The sequence below is a fragment of the Rhinatrema bivittatum genome, chromosome 13, assembly GCF_901001135.1.
Source record: "Rhinatrema bivittatum chromosome 13, aRhiBiv1.1, whole genome shotgun sequence".
In the NCBI taxonomy this organism is placed as follows: domain Eukaryota; kingdom Metazoa; phylum Chordata; class Amphibia; order Gymnophiona; family Rhinatrematidae; genus Rhinatrema; species Rhinatrema bivittatum.
The window spans coordinates 83,346,199-83,365,511 of NC_042627.1; the positions used below are offsets into that span (position 1 = coordinate 83,346,199).

General features: G+C 46.7%; 1 protein-coding gene across 1 annotated transcript in view; it reads right to left on the bottom strand.

Moving 5' to 3' along the window:
* Positions 1-19,313, bottom strand: part of RASGRF1 (Ras protein specific guanine nucleotide releasing factor 1) — a 139,689-nt gene that overhangs the window by 66,362 nt on the left and 54,014 nt on the right. Inside the window, 5 exon segments of the mRNA XM_029574978.1 lie at positions 6,587-6,705; positions 15,083-15,192; positions 16,703-16,896; positions 17,011-17,090; positions 17,356-17,609. Of these exon segments, the coding sequence (XP_029430838.1) occupies positions 6,587-6,705; positions 15,083-15,192; positions 16,703-16,896; positions 17,011-17,090; positions 17,356-17,609 (757 nt within the window).

A 19,313-nucleotide genomic window follows, 5' to 3' on the forward strand; every position in this document is an offset into this window, starting at 1 on the left:
TGGGCAGTGTACGTGTGCGTGTGCCTGTCTGGGTGTGAAGCTTGCACACTTACTGCCTATGTAGTACCTTTTCTGTAATGAAGGGCAGTGTGTGTTTGTGTGGGTGCGAAGCTTCCACTGTTGCTGCCTATGTAGTACTTGTTCTATAGTGAAGGGCAGTGTGTGTGTGTGTGTGTGTGTGTGTGTGTTTGTATGTGTGTGTGTGTGTGGGTGGGTGTGTGTGTGTGAAGCTTGCATGCTTACTGCCTATTTAGTACCGGTTCTGTAGTGAAGGGCAGTGTGTGTGTGTGTGTGTGTGTGTGTGGGTGTGTGTGTGTGAAGCTTGCATGCTTACTGCCTATTTAGTACCGGTTCTGTAGTGAAGGGCAGTGTGTGTGTGTGTGAAGCTTGCATGCTTACTGCCTATTTAGTACCGGTTCTGTAGTGAAGGGCAGTGTGTGTGTGTGTGTGTGTGTGTGTGTGTGTGTGTGTGTGTGTGTGGGTGTGCATGTCTGGGTGTGAAGCTTGCACGCTTACGGCCTATGTAGTACCGGTTCTGAAGTGATGGGCAGTGTACGTGTGCGTGTGCCTGTCTGGGTGTGAAGCTTGCACACTTACTGCCTATGTAGTACCTTTTCTGTAATGAAGGGCAGTGTGTGTTTGTGTGGGTGCGAAGCTTCCACTGTTGCTGCCTATGTAGTACTTGTTCTATAGTGAAGGGCAGTGTGTGTGTGTGTGTATGTGTGTGTGTGTGTGGGTGGGTGTGTGTGTGTGAAGCTTGCATGCTTACTACCTATTTAGTACCGGTTCTGTAGTGAAGGGCAGTGTGTGTGTGTGTGTGTGGGTGTGTGTGTGTGAAGCTTGCATGCTTACTGCCTATTTAGTACCGGTTCTGTAGTGAAGGGCAGTGTGTGTGTGTGTGAAGCTTGCATGCTTACTGCCTATTTAGTACCGGTTCTGTAGTGAAGGGCAGTGTGTGTGTGTGTGTGTGTGTGTGTGTGTGAAGCTTGCATGCTTACTGCCTATTTAGTACCGGTTCTGTAGTGAAGGGCAGTGTGTGTGTGTGTGTGTGTGTGTGTGTGAAGCTTGCATGCTTACTGCCTATTTAGTACCGGTTCTGTAGTGAAGGGCAGTGTGTGTGTGTGAAGCTTGCATGCTTACTGCCTATTTAGTACCGGTTCTGTAGTGAAGGGCAGTGTGTGTGTGTGTGTGTGTGTGTGTGTGTGTGTGTGTGGGTGTGTGTGTGTGAAGCTTGCATGCTTACTGCCTATTTAGTACCAGTTCTGTAGTGAAGGGCAGTGTGTGTGTGTGTGTGGGGGGGGGGGGGGATGTGAAGCCTGCACTGTTGCTGCCTATGTAGTACTTGCTCTGTAGTGAAGGGCAGTGTGTGTGTGTGTGTGTGTGTGTGTGTGTGTGTGTGTGTGTGTGTGTCTGGGTGTGAAGCTTGCACGCTTACTGCCTATGTAGTACTGGTTCTGAAGTGATGGGCAGTGTGTGTGTGCATGTGCTTGTGTGGGAGAGAGGACATCAGTGCAGTGAACAGGTTTTCAGCCCTAAAACTGACACCTATAGCTCAATATTCATTTATATTAGCAGGTAAGAACCAATTTTCCTTTCCCTGTACACACCCAGATCAGTCCAGACTCCTGGGATGTACCAAAGCTTCCCTAAACAGGGTGGGACTGGGAGAGTCCTGCTTACAGTACACTTTCCCCAAAGCCCAAGACATCTGGATCCTGGACATCCAAACGATAATGTCTGACAAAAGTGTGCAATGACCACCAAATAGCCGCCCTATAAACCTCTTGTGGTGACACTTGCTGACATTTGGCCCAGGATATCGCTTACGATTGACTAGAGTGAGCTCTCAATCCCTCAGGAACAGTGCGACACACGAAAACTATTAGTGACTTCCAGATACCGAAGCAATGCCTGGTTCACATCCAAAAGTCTCTACTTTCCCTCGCGAGAGGCGCCCTTGAATCCAGAGCCGTAAAGGCTGGTAGTTCCATCGACTGATTCACATGAAAGGACGAGGAAGGAAGGAACCGTATGCAAAGAGATTCCATCATCCGTAATCCTAAGAAAAGGATCCCTGCATGAAAGAGCCTGTAACTCCGAAATTCTTCATGTTCACTCTTCGGATAGGTTCAAACAGAGCTGAGCATAACCCTTGAGAACCAAGTTAAGCCTCCGGGGGGGGGGGGGGCGGCACAATTTCTGCACCTGGAGCCATAAATGCTTCGTCCCCCCAGAGAAAATGTACCACATCCGGATGTACAGACAAGAGCACCCCATGGACCTCATCTCTAAGGCAGCCCAACGCCGCCACCTGAGCTCTAAGGGAGTTAAAAACCAAACTGTTCACCAGTCCCTGTTGCAAAAAAGCCAAAATGTGCATGACTGGCATTTAAATAGGATCAATCCCCCTATTCTATGCACCATGCTTCAAAGACTCTCCACACCCTCACATAAGCCAAGGATGTTGAGGTCTTACCAACTTGTACCAGGGTGGAGATGATATCTGTGGGATATCCTTTGGCCCTCAGACATTGCTTCTCAAAAACCAAGCCACGAGACAGAGGCGAGCCACCCGATCCAAAAAAGCGGGAACTTGGCGCAAGAGATTGAGCAGATAAGCAAGACACAATGGTCCAGCCACCACGAGACTGACTAAATCTGCAACCCAAGGCCACCAAAAAACAACTCTGGGACCACCAGAATCACCTCTCCTGGATGAACCTCTATTCGCCTGAGTACCTTGCTCACCAGCAGCCACAACGGAAAAACGTACAGGAGGAGAACTCTTCACAAGAGTGGGATCAGAGAGGAGGCTGGTAACTACAGACCGGTTAGCCTCACCTCGATGGTGGGAAAAGTAATGGAGTCGCTGCTGAAAGAAAGAATAGTGAACTATCTACAGTCGGGAGAATTGCTGGACCAGAGGCAGCATGGATTCACCAGGGGAAGATCCTATCAGACAAATCTGATTGACTTTTTTGACTGGGTGACTAGGGAATTGGATCGAGGAAGAGCGCTCAATGTCATCTTCTTGGATTTCAGCAAAGCTTTTGATACGGTACCGCACAGGAGGTTTGTGAATAAAATGAGAAGCTTAGGAATGAGTGCTGAGGTGGTGGCCTGGATTGCAAACTGGTTGACGGACAGACGACAATGTGTGATGGTAAATGGAACTTACTGATTTCTCTTCGCATTTCATCATTTGTCTGACCATTTTGTCCTGGTGGACGGTAGTATACTCCTATCACTATACTCTTACCCAACACACATGGGATTTCTACCTATATAGATTCTACTGAGCATTTAATCTCTTGTATGATCTTTATCCTGTTGGAGTCTATACCCTCCCGGACATAAAGTGCCACACTCCCACCAAGTTGATCTTCCCTATCATTGCGATATAATTTGTACCCTGATATAGCACTGTCCCATTGGTTATCCTCCCTCCAAAAGGTCTCTGAGATGCCAATTATGTCAATCTCATCATTTGCTGCTATACACTCTAACTCTCCCATCTTACTTTTTAGACTTCTAGCATTGTAATACAGACATTTCAAAGTGAGTTTTTTGTTTGTATTAACAACCTGCTTTTCAGTTGATATGGATAATTTGGAAATCTTTAGCTCAGCTGATTTTTTACATATAGGCACATGGACTATGTTTTCTTTAATTAGAACCTCTCTGTTGGGATGCCCTAAACTCTCCTGTTTCATTAGCATCCTTCAAAGATACATTCCTCCGAACCATGCACTACTGAGTGACTGTCGGCTTTCCCCCTTGTTCTAGTTTAAAAGTGACCTAGGCCCCATCCAACCTGTCCCTCGCAGATATTACCCTACAGTTACAGAGACCTAGGCCCCATCCATTCTGACCCTCCCAGATATTACCCTACAGATACAGTGACCCAGGCCTTATCCATCCTGTCCCTCCCAGATATAACCCTACAGATACAGTGACCCAGGCCTTATCCATCCTGTCCCTCCCAGATATAACCCTACAGATACAGTGACCCAGGCCTTATCCATCCTATCCCTCCCAGATATAACCCTACAGATACAGTGACCCAGGCCTTATCCATCCTGTCCCTCCCAGATATAACCCTACAGATACAGTGACCCAGGCCTTATCCATCCTATCCCTCCCAGATATAACCCTACAGATACAGTGACCCAGGCCTTATCCACCCTGTCCTTCCCAGATATTACTTTACAGATACAATGACTTAGACCTCAACCAATCTAGGACCTAATGGTCCATCTAGTCTGCCCAGCAAACTCCCATAGTTATCAGTTTCCAATTTTACTCAGGTGGTCAAGGTCAGGGCTCTTGTTGGTTTCTGTTTGAGTCCAATTTCCTTCCCTCCCCCCGGCCATTGAAGCAGAGAGCAATGTTGGAGTTGCATCAGAAGTGTAGTATCAGGCTTTTTGGTTAAGGGTAGTAACCCCCATGCTTATTTGTTTTCCCACACCATACATTTCAATGTCTTTGTTGGTTGTTGTCGGAATCTAATTCCTCTTTTCCTGCCGTGAAGCAGCGAGCAATGATGGAGTTGCATCACAGTCTGAAGGCTATTTGTTAAGGGAGTCTGCCACACCAGCAAGATTCCCCCATGCCTTACTTCATTCCCCTCCCCCTTGCCTTTAGGTATCCACAGTGTTTATCCCATGCCCTTTTGAAATCTTGCATCATTTTTGTCTTTATCACCTCCTCTGGCAGGGCATTCCAGGCATCCACCACCCTCTCCATGAAGAAATATTTCCTGACACTGCCTCTGAGTCGTCCTCCCCGGAGTTTCATTTTGTGACCCCTAGTTCTATTGGTTTCTTTCCAGTGGAAAATGTTTGTTGTTGATCGTGCATCATTAAAACCTTTCAAGTATGTGGAGATCTGTATCATATCTCCTTTGCTCCTTCAACCTCTCCTCATAAATCATTTGATGGAGACCCTCCACCATTTTGGTCACCCTTCTCTGGACCGCCTCCATCCTGTCTCTGTCCCTTTGGAGATACTGTCTCCAGAACTGAACACAATACTCCAGGTGAGGCCTCACTAAGGACCTGTACAAGGGCATCATCACCTCCTTTTCTTACTAGATATTCCTCCCTCTAGTCAGCTCAGCATTCTTCTGGTTTAGCTATCGCCTTGTCATATTACTTCGCCATCTTTAGATCGCTAGACACTGTCACCCCAAGGTCTCTCTCCTGCTCAGTGCACAGCAGCGCTTCACCCCCCATCACATACAGTTCCTTTGGATTACCATGTCCCAGATGCATGACTCTACACTTCTTGGCATTAAATCCCAGCTGCCATATCTTCAACCACTCTTCAAGCTTCCTTAAATCCTGTCTCATTCTCTCCACTCCTTCCGGCGTGTCCACTCTGTTGCAGATCTTAAATATCCCTTCTCCAATGTCGCTCACAAAGACGTTGAATAGAACCGGTCCCAACACTGATCCCTGCAGCACTCCACTTAATACCGTTCTCTCTTCAGAGTAGGTTCATTTACCATTACCTAGTGTCTTCTGTCCATCAACCAGTTTGTAATCCACGCCACCACCTTGGTGCTCACTCCAAGCTTCTCATTTTCTTCATAAGTCTTCTATGTGGGACCATATCAAAAGCTTTGCTGAAATCCAAGTAAATCACATCCAGTGCTCTTCCCTGATTCAATTCTCTAGTCATCCAAAGAAAGAAATCAATCAGATTCGTCTGACAGGACCTTCCCTTGGTGAATCTGTGCTGTCTTGGATCGGGCAACCCACCAGATTGTAGGTAGTTCACTATCCTTTCTTTCAGCAGAGTCTCCATTAATTTTCCCATCACTGAGATGAGGCTAACCGGCCTGTAATTTCCAGCCTCCTCTCTGCTCCCAGTCTTGTGAAGCGGGACCACCACCGCTGTTCTCTAGTCGCTCAGCACCACTCCCGTTTCCAGGGATCTATTGAACAGGTCACTCAGTGGACCCACCAGCACATCTCTGAGCTTCATAAGCACAGAATGAGTGCTTAAATTGTTGATGCAGCAGGGATGGTGGTAGTGGAAACGAGTAGTACGCTGACCCTGACAGCAGGGGGGGGGGGGGTGCATTAACCTTTGCAGCCAACCCACATCTCCTTATCCTCACACCTCTTTACATAACAAGTTGTCTATACTGCCCCTTACTCCTTGACAGATCAACAAGGCCACCAATACCTCGATCTCCACCCCCCTCCCCTCCATTCCCATAACAAAATAACAGGCCTGACCAGACCTCCAGCTCTCATTCTCTTCCTCCCTTTTCCCCTACAGTATAACAAAGATGTGGCAATCTGCCTGGACCTTCCTCCAATCCCTTGTATTCCTTTCCTATGCCAGCAGGAGTAAGGGGCTCACCTCCTGCCAGCTTTCCTGTCACTTTAGCATTCATTATCTCTCTCTTTCCTTGAGATATCCACAGGTGTCTTCTCCAGGAGAACTTCCAGTAGGGTTCTGGCAGTTGACCCTATTTCCTGAAGGATTAGTGATCCTGCTCTGGCATGCCATGTTCTCTGGAGCCATGCCCTAATTTGGAGAGGAATGCTAATTAATTCTTTATAGTATACTTTACCTTGTCTTACAAATGTCTGGCTTGTATCCAGGAGAATCTCACAGCCTTCCACTATCATCCTTTCTATCGCCAGGTTCTTCCGAATATTCTCTGTCTCACTCACTTCATCATGCATAATTCTGCAGAGAGACGGCAAGAGAGTGAATATCAAGACATCAGACAGTTTTAGGGCATTTTATCTGCAATAAACTATTGCAGTCAGCTTTATTGTATTTAGAGATAGTTTCAGAAGCCAGTAACCAGGTAAACGTGTTGTCTGAAATGCCCAGCCTGACCCTGGGTAAAACTCTGCGCAGAATTCAACATGCACAGCCTTTTACCTGTGGGAAAAATAGGAAAATTGGTTCTTACCTGCTAATTTTCATTCTGTAATACCACAGATCAGTCCAGACAAGTGGGTTTTGCATCCCTACCAGCAGATGGAGACAGAGAACAAACCTTTGAGGCACTGCTACATAACCAAGAGTGTCACCTACAGTCCCTCAGTATTGACCTGTATCCAAGCCAAGATGTCTAACCCCAACCTCCAGGATTCCTCTAAAAAAGCTGGGGCACAAGTTGAAAACTCCCAACCAAACTGACCCCTAAACTAGGGGCAAGAAAAAGAATTTTGAGTCTCAAACAAGTGAGAACTCTATACAATATTATTCTGCAGCACACAACTTAAATCTGCATCACCAGGAGCCTCAGGAGAGGTCATTTGAAAAGCATTATAATGGGCCGGGATTCTGGACTGATCTGTGGTACTCCAGATCAATCCAGACAAGTGGAATGAACCCAAGCCCCTCTAACCTGGGTCTGATCCCGAAAGACCTGCCCGCAGTACATTCTCACCAAAGGAGCCCCGACATCCAAACAGTAATGCCTGGTAAAAGTGTGCAAAGAGGACCAAGTTGCCACCCAGCAAATCTCCTGCGGTGACACAGACACTCTGCCCAGGAGGCTGCCTGTGCCCTAGAAGAATGACTACGCATTCCCTCAGGGATTGACTGACCTTTACTAATATAGGCTGAAACATCGCCTCCTTTAAACAACGAGCAATCATACTCAGTCGCTTTTCAACCCTTCTTTGCACCACTGAATAACACAAAAAGATAGTCCGAGCACCGAAATCCATTGGTCACTTTGAGATATCTGAGAACCCGATGCACATCCAAAAGATGAAGCACCCTCGCATGGGGAGAATCAGGCATCAGGTAAGAAAACCCCAGCAGCTCCACCGTCTGGCTAAGAAGAAAAGACAACACTAACTTGGGCAAAAAAAGAAGGAACTAATCCCAACAAGATGCCATCATCAGAAATTTGCTAAAAAGGCTCTTTGCATTATAAATGCCTGGAGCTCAGAAATCCGTCTCACCAAGCAAATCACCACCAGGAACACCACCTTTAGGGTAAGATCATTCAAAGTAGCCCTTCGCAAAGGTTCAAAGGGAGGACCATACAGTACTCATAGGACCAAGTTAAGATTCCAGGATGGACAAAGTCTACAGACTGGAGGAATCAAATGCTTCGCTCCTTTCAGAAAACGCACTATGTCCTGATGAGATGCTAAGGGTCTTCCCTGCAACCTCCCTCTGAAACAACCCAAGGCTGCCACCTGGACTCAGAGAGAATTATAGGCCAAACCCTTTGACAAGTCATCCTGCATAAAGGCCAAGACCTGGGCAACATTCACTTGCAAAGGATCAGCATCATGGACCCCCACACCAGGACTGAAACATTCTCCAGACTCTGATATATGCCAAAGAAGTGGAGGATCTTCTAGCCTGAAGAAGAGTAATAATCACCAGCTTGGAATATCCTTTCAAGCAGAAAAGCCGCCTCTCAAAAGCCAAGCTGCTAGACAGAAGCAATCCGCCTGCTCCACCCCTCAGGTGGCTTAACCGAACAGGCCCATCTACCACTAGCTGAACCAGATCTGAAAACCACGGATGGCACGGCCACTCCGGCACTACCAGGATCACTCGTCCCTGATGCCGCTCGACGTGATGCAACACCCAACCTATGAGCAGCCATGGAGGAAAGTCATAGAAGGAGCCTTTCTGGCCACAGCTGACCTAGTGTGCCGATCCCTGTGGAGCTGAACTCCCTTCGGCAGCTGTAAAGCTTAGTCACCTTGGCATTCTTCCTCGTTGCCAGGAGGGGTTCACCCCACCTGCGCCGAATGAGCACAAAGGCCTCCGCCTACAGCTTCCATTCTCCTGGTTCCAGCTGTTGTCTGCTGAGATAATCCACCTGCACATTGTCTACTCTGCCACATGAGAGGCTGCAAGTGCTGCTAGATGAGGTTCTGCCTAGGAAAAGAATTTGTGAACTCCCTGAGCCACCAAGTGACTTTTCATTCTGCCCTGTCGATTGATATAGGCCATCATCGTCACATTGTCCAAGAACACATGTACTGCCCTTTCCTGAATCTGAGGAAGAAAGAACAACAGCACCCTCCAGACTGCTGTTTCCAGATGGTTGATTGACCAGGATGCTTCCATCGGAGACCACTGCCCTTGAGCTGTAGATTCTTGACATATCACTCCCCATTTGCTCATACTGGCATCTGTGGTTACTACCACCCAGTCCGGAACCTCCAAATCCACTCCCTTCTTTAAATTGGACTGCAACAGCCACCATGAGAGACTGGACCTAGATTCCTCCTGGAGCGGTAATGGCAGCTGAAACTTCTCAGACATTGGATTCCAAACAGGACAGGAGAGCCTTCTGAAGTGGACGCATGTGCGCAAATGCCCATGGCACCAAATCCAGTGCAGAAGCCATGGACCCTAGCACCTGAAGATAATCCCAGGCCTTGGGGACTGACAGGTTCCTTAGCTAAACCACTTGCAACTGCAACTTGAGCACCCTTTCTGGGGTAAGAAACACCTTGTCTAACCGGGTATCAAATCGTGCTCCCAGAAAATCCAAGGACTGGGACGGTTCCAGATGGCTCTTAGCCCATGTTATCACTCAGCCCAGGAAGTCCAGGCACGCCATCATTCGCTGAATGGAACAGAGATGCTCCACCTCCGACTTCACCCCAATGAGCCAATCGTCCAGGTACGGATGCACCAGTATTCCTTCTCTTCTGAGGGCTGCCGACACTACCACCATCACCTTTGTGAGCATTCTCGGAGCAGTAGCGAGCCCGAAGGGAAGAGCTCGAAACTGAAAATGCTCTACTAGCACCGTGAAGCGTAGGATCTTCTGATGGTCTGCTTTGATGGGAATGTGGAGATATCTTCCACGACAAAATCTCTAAACTTACATCAGGCTTTCTCCTTTCCACCACCTCCACAACCAACCACCCTAATATTCTGCATGCGTCTCTTCACACCTTTGAAACTATTTCCTCCTCTGAAATAGAAAACCTACTCAAAAAAATTAAACCTGCATCACACCCCACATATACCATCCCCACCAAACACCTCCTTACCATTCCCAACCTAATTTCCAAAGCATTAGCTGATATCATCAACTGTTCTATTACCTTTTGTAGCGTCCCCACCTCCGTAAAACAAGTTATTGTCAAACCTATCCTTAAAAAACCTAACCTTAACCCCGCTGATCCAGCCAACTATTGTCCTATCTCAAACCTCCCTTTCTTAGCTAAAATCATGGAACTCTCCGATCACCTTGAAAAAAAACCAAATCTTATACCCAGCTCAATTCAGCTTCCGCAAATTTCTCAACACAGAAACCCTCCTAATCTCCCTCTCTGACACCATCTTTAAAGGTATTGACAAAGGACACTCCTACATTCTGGCTATGCTAGATTTCTCCTCTGCCTTCGACACTATCAGCCATAAGATCCTCCTAAACCGCCTCATTGAAATTGGCATCACTGGTAACGCCCTCCAGTGGCTTGAATCTTACCTTAACAATAGACAATACATAGTTAAAATTGGTACCAACAAATCCACACTCATCAACCTAATCCGAGGCGTTCCCCAAGGCTCCTCTCTTTCTTCCACACTATTCAACTCCTGTCCAGTTTAAGTCTCACCCATTTCATCTATGAGGACGATGTCCAAATCCTTATCCCATTTACAGAATCCCTCACCAAATCCCTTGAAACCTGGAAAATCTGCCTCAAATCTATCACTTGCCTACTCACTAATCTCAACATCGCCCTTAACACTTCAAAAACTGAACTTCTCCTCATTGCCCACAACCCTAACAATTCCACTGTCATAAACTTTAACACTCTTCCCCCCCTCCGTTTTGCTCAACAAGTTCGAGACCTAGGCGTTACCCTTGACAGTCAGATGAACCTTAAACAATTCATAAACAACACAATGAAGGATTGTTACTACAGACTTCATGTCCTAAAATATCCTGTTACCCCTCCTAATCCTATTAACACACCCTTGTACATAATATTTTATATTATTTGCTATAACCAATATCCCGTTTATTCTGTACTTTCAAAATTTATTTTATATATATACCAATATTTAACTACCTTGTTCTTATGTAAAAGTGTTATCTGTTCCCTGTAAAGGCCATGCCTAAATGATAGTTACACTATCATAGTTTTAAGTTATCTGTAAACCGATACGATGTGCAAACGGTTGTCGGTATATAAAAGTTTCAAATAAAATAAAAAACTTAAATCACTACTCCACTTCAACAACTTTCGCACAGTCTTACAAGCATTAATTTTCTCCAAATTAGACTACTGTAATTCACTTCTCCTAGGCCTCCCATCATCTACTATCAAACTCCTCCAGATGCTACAAAATGCAGCAGCCAGAATATTCACTAACACACGCAGAACAGACCACATTACCCCTGTCCTTAAAGACCTTCACTGGCTCCCAATCCCATTCAGAATCCTTTACAAAAGCCTCTCTATCCTACACAACAGGAACATACACTTGTTCAACGGTTCCCTACAGTCCCATACCCCCTCCAGACCCACCTTCAATGGTACCTTCTTACACACACCCTCTTCAAAATCCACCCGGCTCACTGCCACAAGAAAAGAGAGCACTATCCATCGCAGGACCTGAACTGCAGCTGGAACCTTCCCCACTCAATTTTAAACCAAAACTTAAGACTTGGCTCTTTAAACAAGCCTTTCCATAACTCCCTCCTACAGCCCCCAGCTTCATCTCTCCCCCCATTTATTTGGACTTACTTGTATATATTAATAAGAGTTTATTCTCATCTAGTTATCCAGGTGAATATCTCATCACCTGTCCTCTACTGTTATTTATCTACTTTCTCCCTGTAGATTCTCTCTCTTATCTCCTTCTTTTTATCTTAATTACTACAGTTAAGTTACTGAGTTCATTTTATTTCTTTCCAATATGTTCCATGGAAACCGATGTGATGTCTGTCGAATGTCGGTATATAAAAGTTTCAAATAAATAAATAAATAAAATATACCTCTGTAAGATCCAAGGAGGCCAGAAACTCCCCTTTGCACACCGCTGCAATCACCGTTTGTAACATTTCCATCCAAAAACATGGCACCCGCAATGCTGCATTGACCCTTTGCAGATCCAGAATGGGCTGACATGAGCTCTCCTTCTTGGAAACCATAAAGTACATGGAATACCTTCCCTGACTGAGTTCCTCTTGTGGCACTGGGAAGATGGCTTCCAGTCGCTGCCACTGCAGCAGAGTGTCCCGCACCACCTCTCGCTTGCTGGGTGAGCGCATCGGGGCACCATGACGGCGCCTTTGGGAGGTAGAGAGAATTCTAATGCACAGCCTTCCAACACTCACTGGTCCAAACTGATTCTAGTCCACTCCTTGAAAAACTGGGATCATCTTCCTCCAACCGCCATCAGGGAGGAGTGGACCAGCCCCCTTCACTGGACGGGTTTCGCATCTCTGGAGCCCTGTCCGGAACTCTCTCTGGCGGGTCTACGGGTCGCTGCCTTCCTGTGCCTGAAGAACCTTCCTGGAGTGAAATCTCCTCGTTTCACGGAAGCGAGCGCCAGGTGAGTAGGACTTCCTAGTTCCCTTCTTATCTTCAGGCAACCTATTCCCTTTAGAATCTGCCAAATGCTTCATCAGTTTCTCTAAATCCTCCCCAAACAATAACTTGCCTTTGAAGGGGAGATTACAAAGCTGCACCTTCGAACAAGCATCCGCCGACCAATTACGTAGGCACAGAAGCCTTTGTTGGTTATCGCGGACACCATATTCCCAGCCAAAGGGCGAAGCATATCTTAGAGGGCATCGGCCACATAGGTCACACCGGCTTCCAGCTGAGCATCCTGGCCTGGCTCGGCAGAGGTTTCCGGTGCTTTCACCTGCACGTTCTGCACCCAGCACAAACCGGCCCCTCTGCATTAGAATAGCACAGACTGCGGCCCTAAGCCTCAGCATCTCCAGCTTCTGCTCCTGGACATCCTTCAAGGCCACCGACCCTGCCACAGGAATCGTCATTTTCTTTGTGACTGCGACACTGCCGCAGCTCTAAAGTGTCCTCCAGCAGGGGATACAACCTGGCCATAGCCCTGGCCGCCTTCAAACCAGCTTCTGGGAAATCCCATTCCCAGTCAATCAGCCTCTTTCCCTGCTTTGGCTAAGGGAACGCCCTCGGAGGTCCACGCAGTCCCTCCAACACCGGGTTTACCCCTTCATTGTTGGACGACTCCTGCACAACCTTAATCCCCAGCTCCTCCAGAACCTGAGGGATGAGAGGCCGCAACTCCTCCTTACGGAATAACCTGACCACCCTCGGGTCATCCCCTTCTGCCAGAGGGACCTCGTCCGTATCCAGGGCCCCCAGCGAATCAGTCACTGGATCCACCTGTGGATCCTGCGGATCAGCGCCATCCAAATCCTCGGAGGAAAGATCCTCCCCTCGCCTTCGATCCAGACCCAACAGACGCAAAATGCCCCCCATTCTGGAAGGTGCCTCAGCCTGAGCCTTCTTAGCCTTGCCTCGGATCGTCTGAAAAGCTGGCGAGATAGGCCTCGTGCATTAATTAAACAAAATCTGCAGAAAATCCACAGCAGTCTCCCTACTCCACAGGGGCCGGGTCCTCCCTTGTGTCCGCTGGCACATCTCCCCTCCTCCAGGCCCCTGATGCACAGGAGAAAGCAGGGGAGGGGAGTCCCTGCCTTCCTCATCCATGTCAGGGCTCCTGCCATGTGGAGCTAAAATGGCCGCCGTCTCTTTCACCCCCCACCCCGGGGCCTCCTGCACAGGACCTGCAGCGCGTGTGCAGCCCATGCCCCCTGATCCTTTTGCTGAGGCTCCCTCACCTCAAGAGACACAAGCAGGGCAGAGAGAGGCCGCGCTGAGGCGAGAGCGCCTCCCCCCACAGGCCCCACAGGCTCTCCTGCGCTCAGCCGGAGACGGCATCGCACGCGACTCGCAGCTAAAAATAACCCCGGGCAGGAGAAAATAAAGCCACCGCCGCTGTCCTGGCTTCGAGTGCTGAAAAACAGCCCCAGCCTCGTGGTTTCCTCCTCACCCCAACGCCGAGCCGACGCAAACCTCAGGCCTCACAGCTTCTGAGCTCTCCCCCAAGTTAAGCTCTTAAAGAAACAGCTTGCTGAGCCACACAGAACAGTAAAAGCAAATGAAAATACTTCTTTCCTGTTTCTGGGACGCTGCAGCCGGTCAGCCTGGGTGAGAGGACCTCAGGGGGAGCGAGAGAACCAGGACCCCTGGCTTCCCCCCCCCCCCCCCCACTCCCCCCAAAATCAAGGGTTAAGTCTGGCCATGGATTTCCAACCCCCCGCTTGCCCTGCGGCCCACAAAGGAACCTAACACCTCGGAGCTCCATCGTCAGTCTTCTATCTTCTCTCTAATCCTAAACTAATCTTATTTTACTTTAACTAACAGACTGCAGGTTTGCACCTCTACCATCTGCTGGAGACAGAGAAATACTGAGGGACTGCAGGTTTGCACCTCTACCATCTGCTGGAGACAGAGAAACACCGAGGGACTGCAGGTGGCGCTCTCAGTTATGTAGCAGTGACTCAAAGGTTTGCTCTCTGCCTCCATCTGCTGGTGAGGATGCATAAACCCACTCGTCTGGACTGATCTGGAGTACGGACAGGAAGGGCAGGATCAGACGCAGGGGAGGTCAGGGCATTAGGTGCTCATCTCTGCAGATATTTTTTATCCCAGGTAGTTTTCAAATATGTTCTCCTTCTTGGAGAAGGAGAACATATTTCAAATTTCAAAGGGGAACATATTTCTTGGAGAAGGGGAACATATTTCTTGGAGAAGGAGAACATATTTCTTGGAGAAGGAGAACATATTTCAAATTTCAAAGGAGAACATATTTCAGATTTCAAAGGGGAAATCTGCACACACGTTCCCTATTGGAATGGGTGTGAAGTCAGCAGGGGAAAGTATCTGCAGATTGTGCTAATATCTGCATAGTTTTGAAAATTGCGACAATATGACAAGGGTTTTGCTCTCTTCCTCTGTGCTCCTGTAACAGCAGCAACAGCAGATACTTTTGGTCCTCACAGGGCCCACCAGTGGCAGTTCTCTGAGCTACAACAAGTGAGAGATTATTATCCTACCTGGACAGCTCCTCCAATTTGGATTTTGCATATTCAAGACTGTTTCGCTCCACGTGCTCATGAGGTGTGTGCGCCAGCAGTTCATGCAGTGTCAGGATGTACCTGGGGATCTGAAAAATATAAGACATGAAAGAGAGTAAGCATAATATCCAGTTCAGACTCAGTAGCCACTATTTCCTGAGTGTCTCTGGGTGTATGAGCACGCAGCTCCTCTATTAAAAACACCACTTCAACACAGAAAGAGAAAACCTTTCCAAAAGAGCGCCCACTGCACTAACAACACTGAAACAGTAGGGATTTATCAAAAGAGCGCACACTGCACTAATAACATTGAAACAGTAGGGATTTATCAAAAGCGCACACTGCATTGATAACACTGAACCAGTATGGATTTATCAAAAGAGCGCCCACTGCACTAATAACACTGAAACAGTAGGGATTTATCAAAAGCGCACACTGCATTGATAACACTGAACCAGTATGGATTTATCAAAAGAGCGCACACTGCACTGATAACGCTGAAACAGTAGGGATTTATCAAAAGAGCGCCCACTGCACTAATAACACTGAAACAGTAGGGATTTATCAAAAGCGCACACTGCATTGATAACACTGAACCAGTATGGATTTATCAAAAGAGCGCACACTGCACTGATAATGCTGAACCAGTAGGGATTTATCAAAAGAGCGCACACTGCACTGATAACACTGAAACAGTATGGATTTATCAAAAGAGCGCACATTGCACTGATAACGCTGAAACAGTAGGGATTTATCAAAGGAATGCACACTGTACTGATAATGCTGAAACAGTATGGATTTATCAAAAGAGCTCACACTGCACTGATAACGCTGAAACAGTAGGGATTTATCAAAAGAGCGCACACTGCATTGATAACGCTGAAACAGTAGGGATTTATCAAAAGAGCGCACACTGCACTAATAACACTGAAACAGTATGGATTTATCAAAAGAGCGCACACTGCACTGATAACACTGAAACGGTGCTGATTTATCAAAGGAATGCACACTGCACTGATAACACTGAAACAGTAGGGATTTATCAAAAGAGCGCACACTGCACTAATAACACTGAAACGGTGCTGATTTATCAAAGGAATGCACACTGCACTGATAACACTGAAACGGTGCTGATTTATCAAAGGAATGCACACTGCACTGATAACACTGAAACAGTAGGGATTTATCAAAAGAGCGCACACTGCACTAATAACACTGAAACGGTGCTGATTTATCAAAGGAATGCACACTGCACTGATAACACTGAAACAGTGCTGATTTATCAAAGGAATGCACGCTGTAGTGATAAACTAAAATGGTTCAGATTTGTCTGCAGCGCTGAAACTGAAAAGGCAGTGATTTACCAAAGGTGTGCACATTCAGGCCAGCCCTGAAGATCTACAACTTTTTGGATTTCTCTCTTCGCCATGAGCAAAGGACGCCTGCTCCATCCGGATGTCTCTCTCTGATGCAAGCCTAAGCCTTTAAACTGGCTCCCAGATGAAGCAGCTCTCCCTAGGGCTGGCCCTGCGCACACTGCACGGATGGGTGCAAAGACGGTGCTTGCTATAGCTCTCTGAGTTACTCATCCTCTCTCACCTGGAACATGGGATACGTGAGGAAGGTCTCCAGCGTCCTCTCCTCACAGTCGGGTTTGGCTTCGTAGTGCTTCAGTAGCTTATCAAAGTCTCGGTTCTGTTTGCAGTGGGCGAGGATCTGCAGGCTGTACTGGTGGTTCCGGACAAACTCCTGGTAAATGTTCAGCATGGGCAGCAGGATGTCAAAGAGGTCAGCTGGAAGAGAACGCAGGCGAATAACACAGCTCTCAGTTCCCAGCACCAGAAATCAAGGGCCCTCCAGAAATGCAGCACTACAGAGAGGCAAGAGAAAGGTGGCACACGACTCACCCAGCACTAGTGTTGGCCAGCTGGAGATCCGTGCCTTCAGGCCCTGGTAGAAGATCTGGTGCAGGAACATGATGGTTTCACTGTCAGACAAAAGAAACTTTCAAGCTACGGACACCGACAGCACTGAAATGATGCAGATTTATCAAAGCTCTGACTCCAGCCAAAGCAGCAAACCCCAACCTGACGTTTACAGGGGTAAAGATGAAGCCCCCGCATTCACCAAGGACTTGAGTGGAAGAGCCAGGGCAGGGATGAATCCGTAACTCCCCACTCCCCATGTAATCACAGCTACCCACAGCAGGTGCTGCTGACAGGTGCAGATCCTGTGCGCGCGACCTCTCTCACCTGTTCAGGAAGATGCTGCTCACATCATCGTGCGTGATGGGAGGCTTCTTGGAGCTGGCTGCCATGCGGAGCGGGCGCAGGAAGTTATTCACAAGGATGTGAAGCTGTTGCACATACTCTGCCTCGGCCTCCAGCATACTGAAGACCACCTGATTCCTCTTCCGCATGCTGTCCGCATGTGGGGAGCGGATGTAATCCTGAATGATGGTCTTCCATTTCCTGCGGCACAGCCAGCCCCGCAGGAAGCTCTGCACCTGTGCAAACACACCCTGCGGTTTTCACTGGCTCCATGGCACAAGAGGATTTTCACTTAAACCAGAGAAAAAAAACTAAGGACCAAAGTGCTATAGAAAACCTAATAAAAGGATTACAAATATATTTTTGGTGGAAGTGAAAATTGATAGTTAATTGAAATTCCATATAAATAATAATAATATTAATAGAAACAAAAAATATAAATAAAAGATGATAAAACATAAAATATATCATAATGTTATTTATTTGTTTTCTATACTGATGTTCAATTAGACATATCACGCCGGTTTACGGAGTAACATAGGAATCTATTAACATAGACTTCTTATTTTACATTGAAACTTTGCAACATGAGTAACAATTTGGACTGTGGACAGTCATAAGTCGCATTATATATTATAAAAGAAATAGTGAAAAATATTATAACTTTGTAACATATGTAACAAGATAACTAGAGTTGTTGGGATTATAAATTATAATAGATTATAACAGAAAATTATATAATGTTAATAAAACTCTAAGACCAATAATAAACACAACAAATAAACACAAACATAAAACCAATTATACAATTATATTTATGTGGGTTTAATTATCTAATTAGTATTATGTTTATGTGTTTATAGTTGTGTATGATTTTCTGTAAATAAGCTTAGTAATTAAATTTATTATTCAATTTGAGTTTTATTTAGATTAAGATTTTATTGTTATGAGGGTTTTTTTTAAATTTCTCTGTATCCCTCCTCCAGTAATGCACATTCTGGGTTACCCATACGGTCTGTATCCCCTCTGCCAGTAATGCGTGGCCTGGGTTACCCATATAGTCTGTATCCCTCTTCTAGTAATGTACATTCTGGGTTACCCATACAGTCTGTATCCCTCTTCTAGTAATGTACATTCTGGGTTACCCATACGGTCTGTAACCCTCTTCTAGTAATGTACATTCTAGGTTACCCATACAGTCTGTATCCCTCTTCCAGTAATGTACATTCTGGGTTACCCATACAGTCTGCATCCCTCTTCCAGTAATGCACATTCTGGGTTACCCATACAGTCTGTATCCCTCTTCCAGTAATGCACGGCCTTGGTTACCCATACAGTCTGTATCCCTCTTCCAGTAATGCATCACCTGGGTTACCCATACGGTCTGTATCCCTCTTCCAGTAATGCATCGCCTGGGTTGCCCATACGGTCTGTATCCCTCTTTCTAGTAATGCACGGCCTGGGTTACCCATACAGTCTGTATCCCTCTTCCAGTAATGTACATTCTGGGTTACCCATACAGTCTATATCCCTCTTCCAGTAATGCATCACCTGGGTTACCCATACAGTCTGTATCCCTCTTCTAGTAATGTACATTCTGGATTACCCATACAGTCTGTATCCCTCTTCTAGTAATGTACATTCTGGATTACCCATATAGTCTGTATCCCTCTTCCAGTAATGCATCGCCTGGGTTACCCATACGGTCTGTATCCCTCTTCTAGTAATGCACATTCTGTATAACCTATATGATCTGTGTTCCTCCTTCAGCAGTGCACGGTTTGTGTAATGCATACAGTTCTGTATCCCTCCTCCAGTAACGCATGGTCTATGTAACCAGTACAGTCCGTATCCCTCCTCCAATAACGCATGGTCTATGTAACCGGTACAGTCCGTATCCCTCCTCCAATAACGCATGGTCTATGTAACCAGTACAGTCT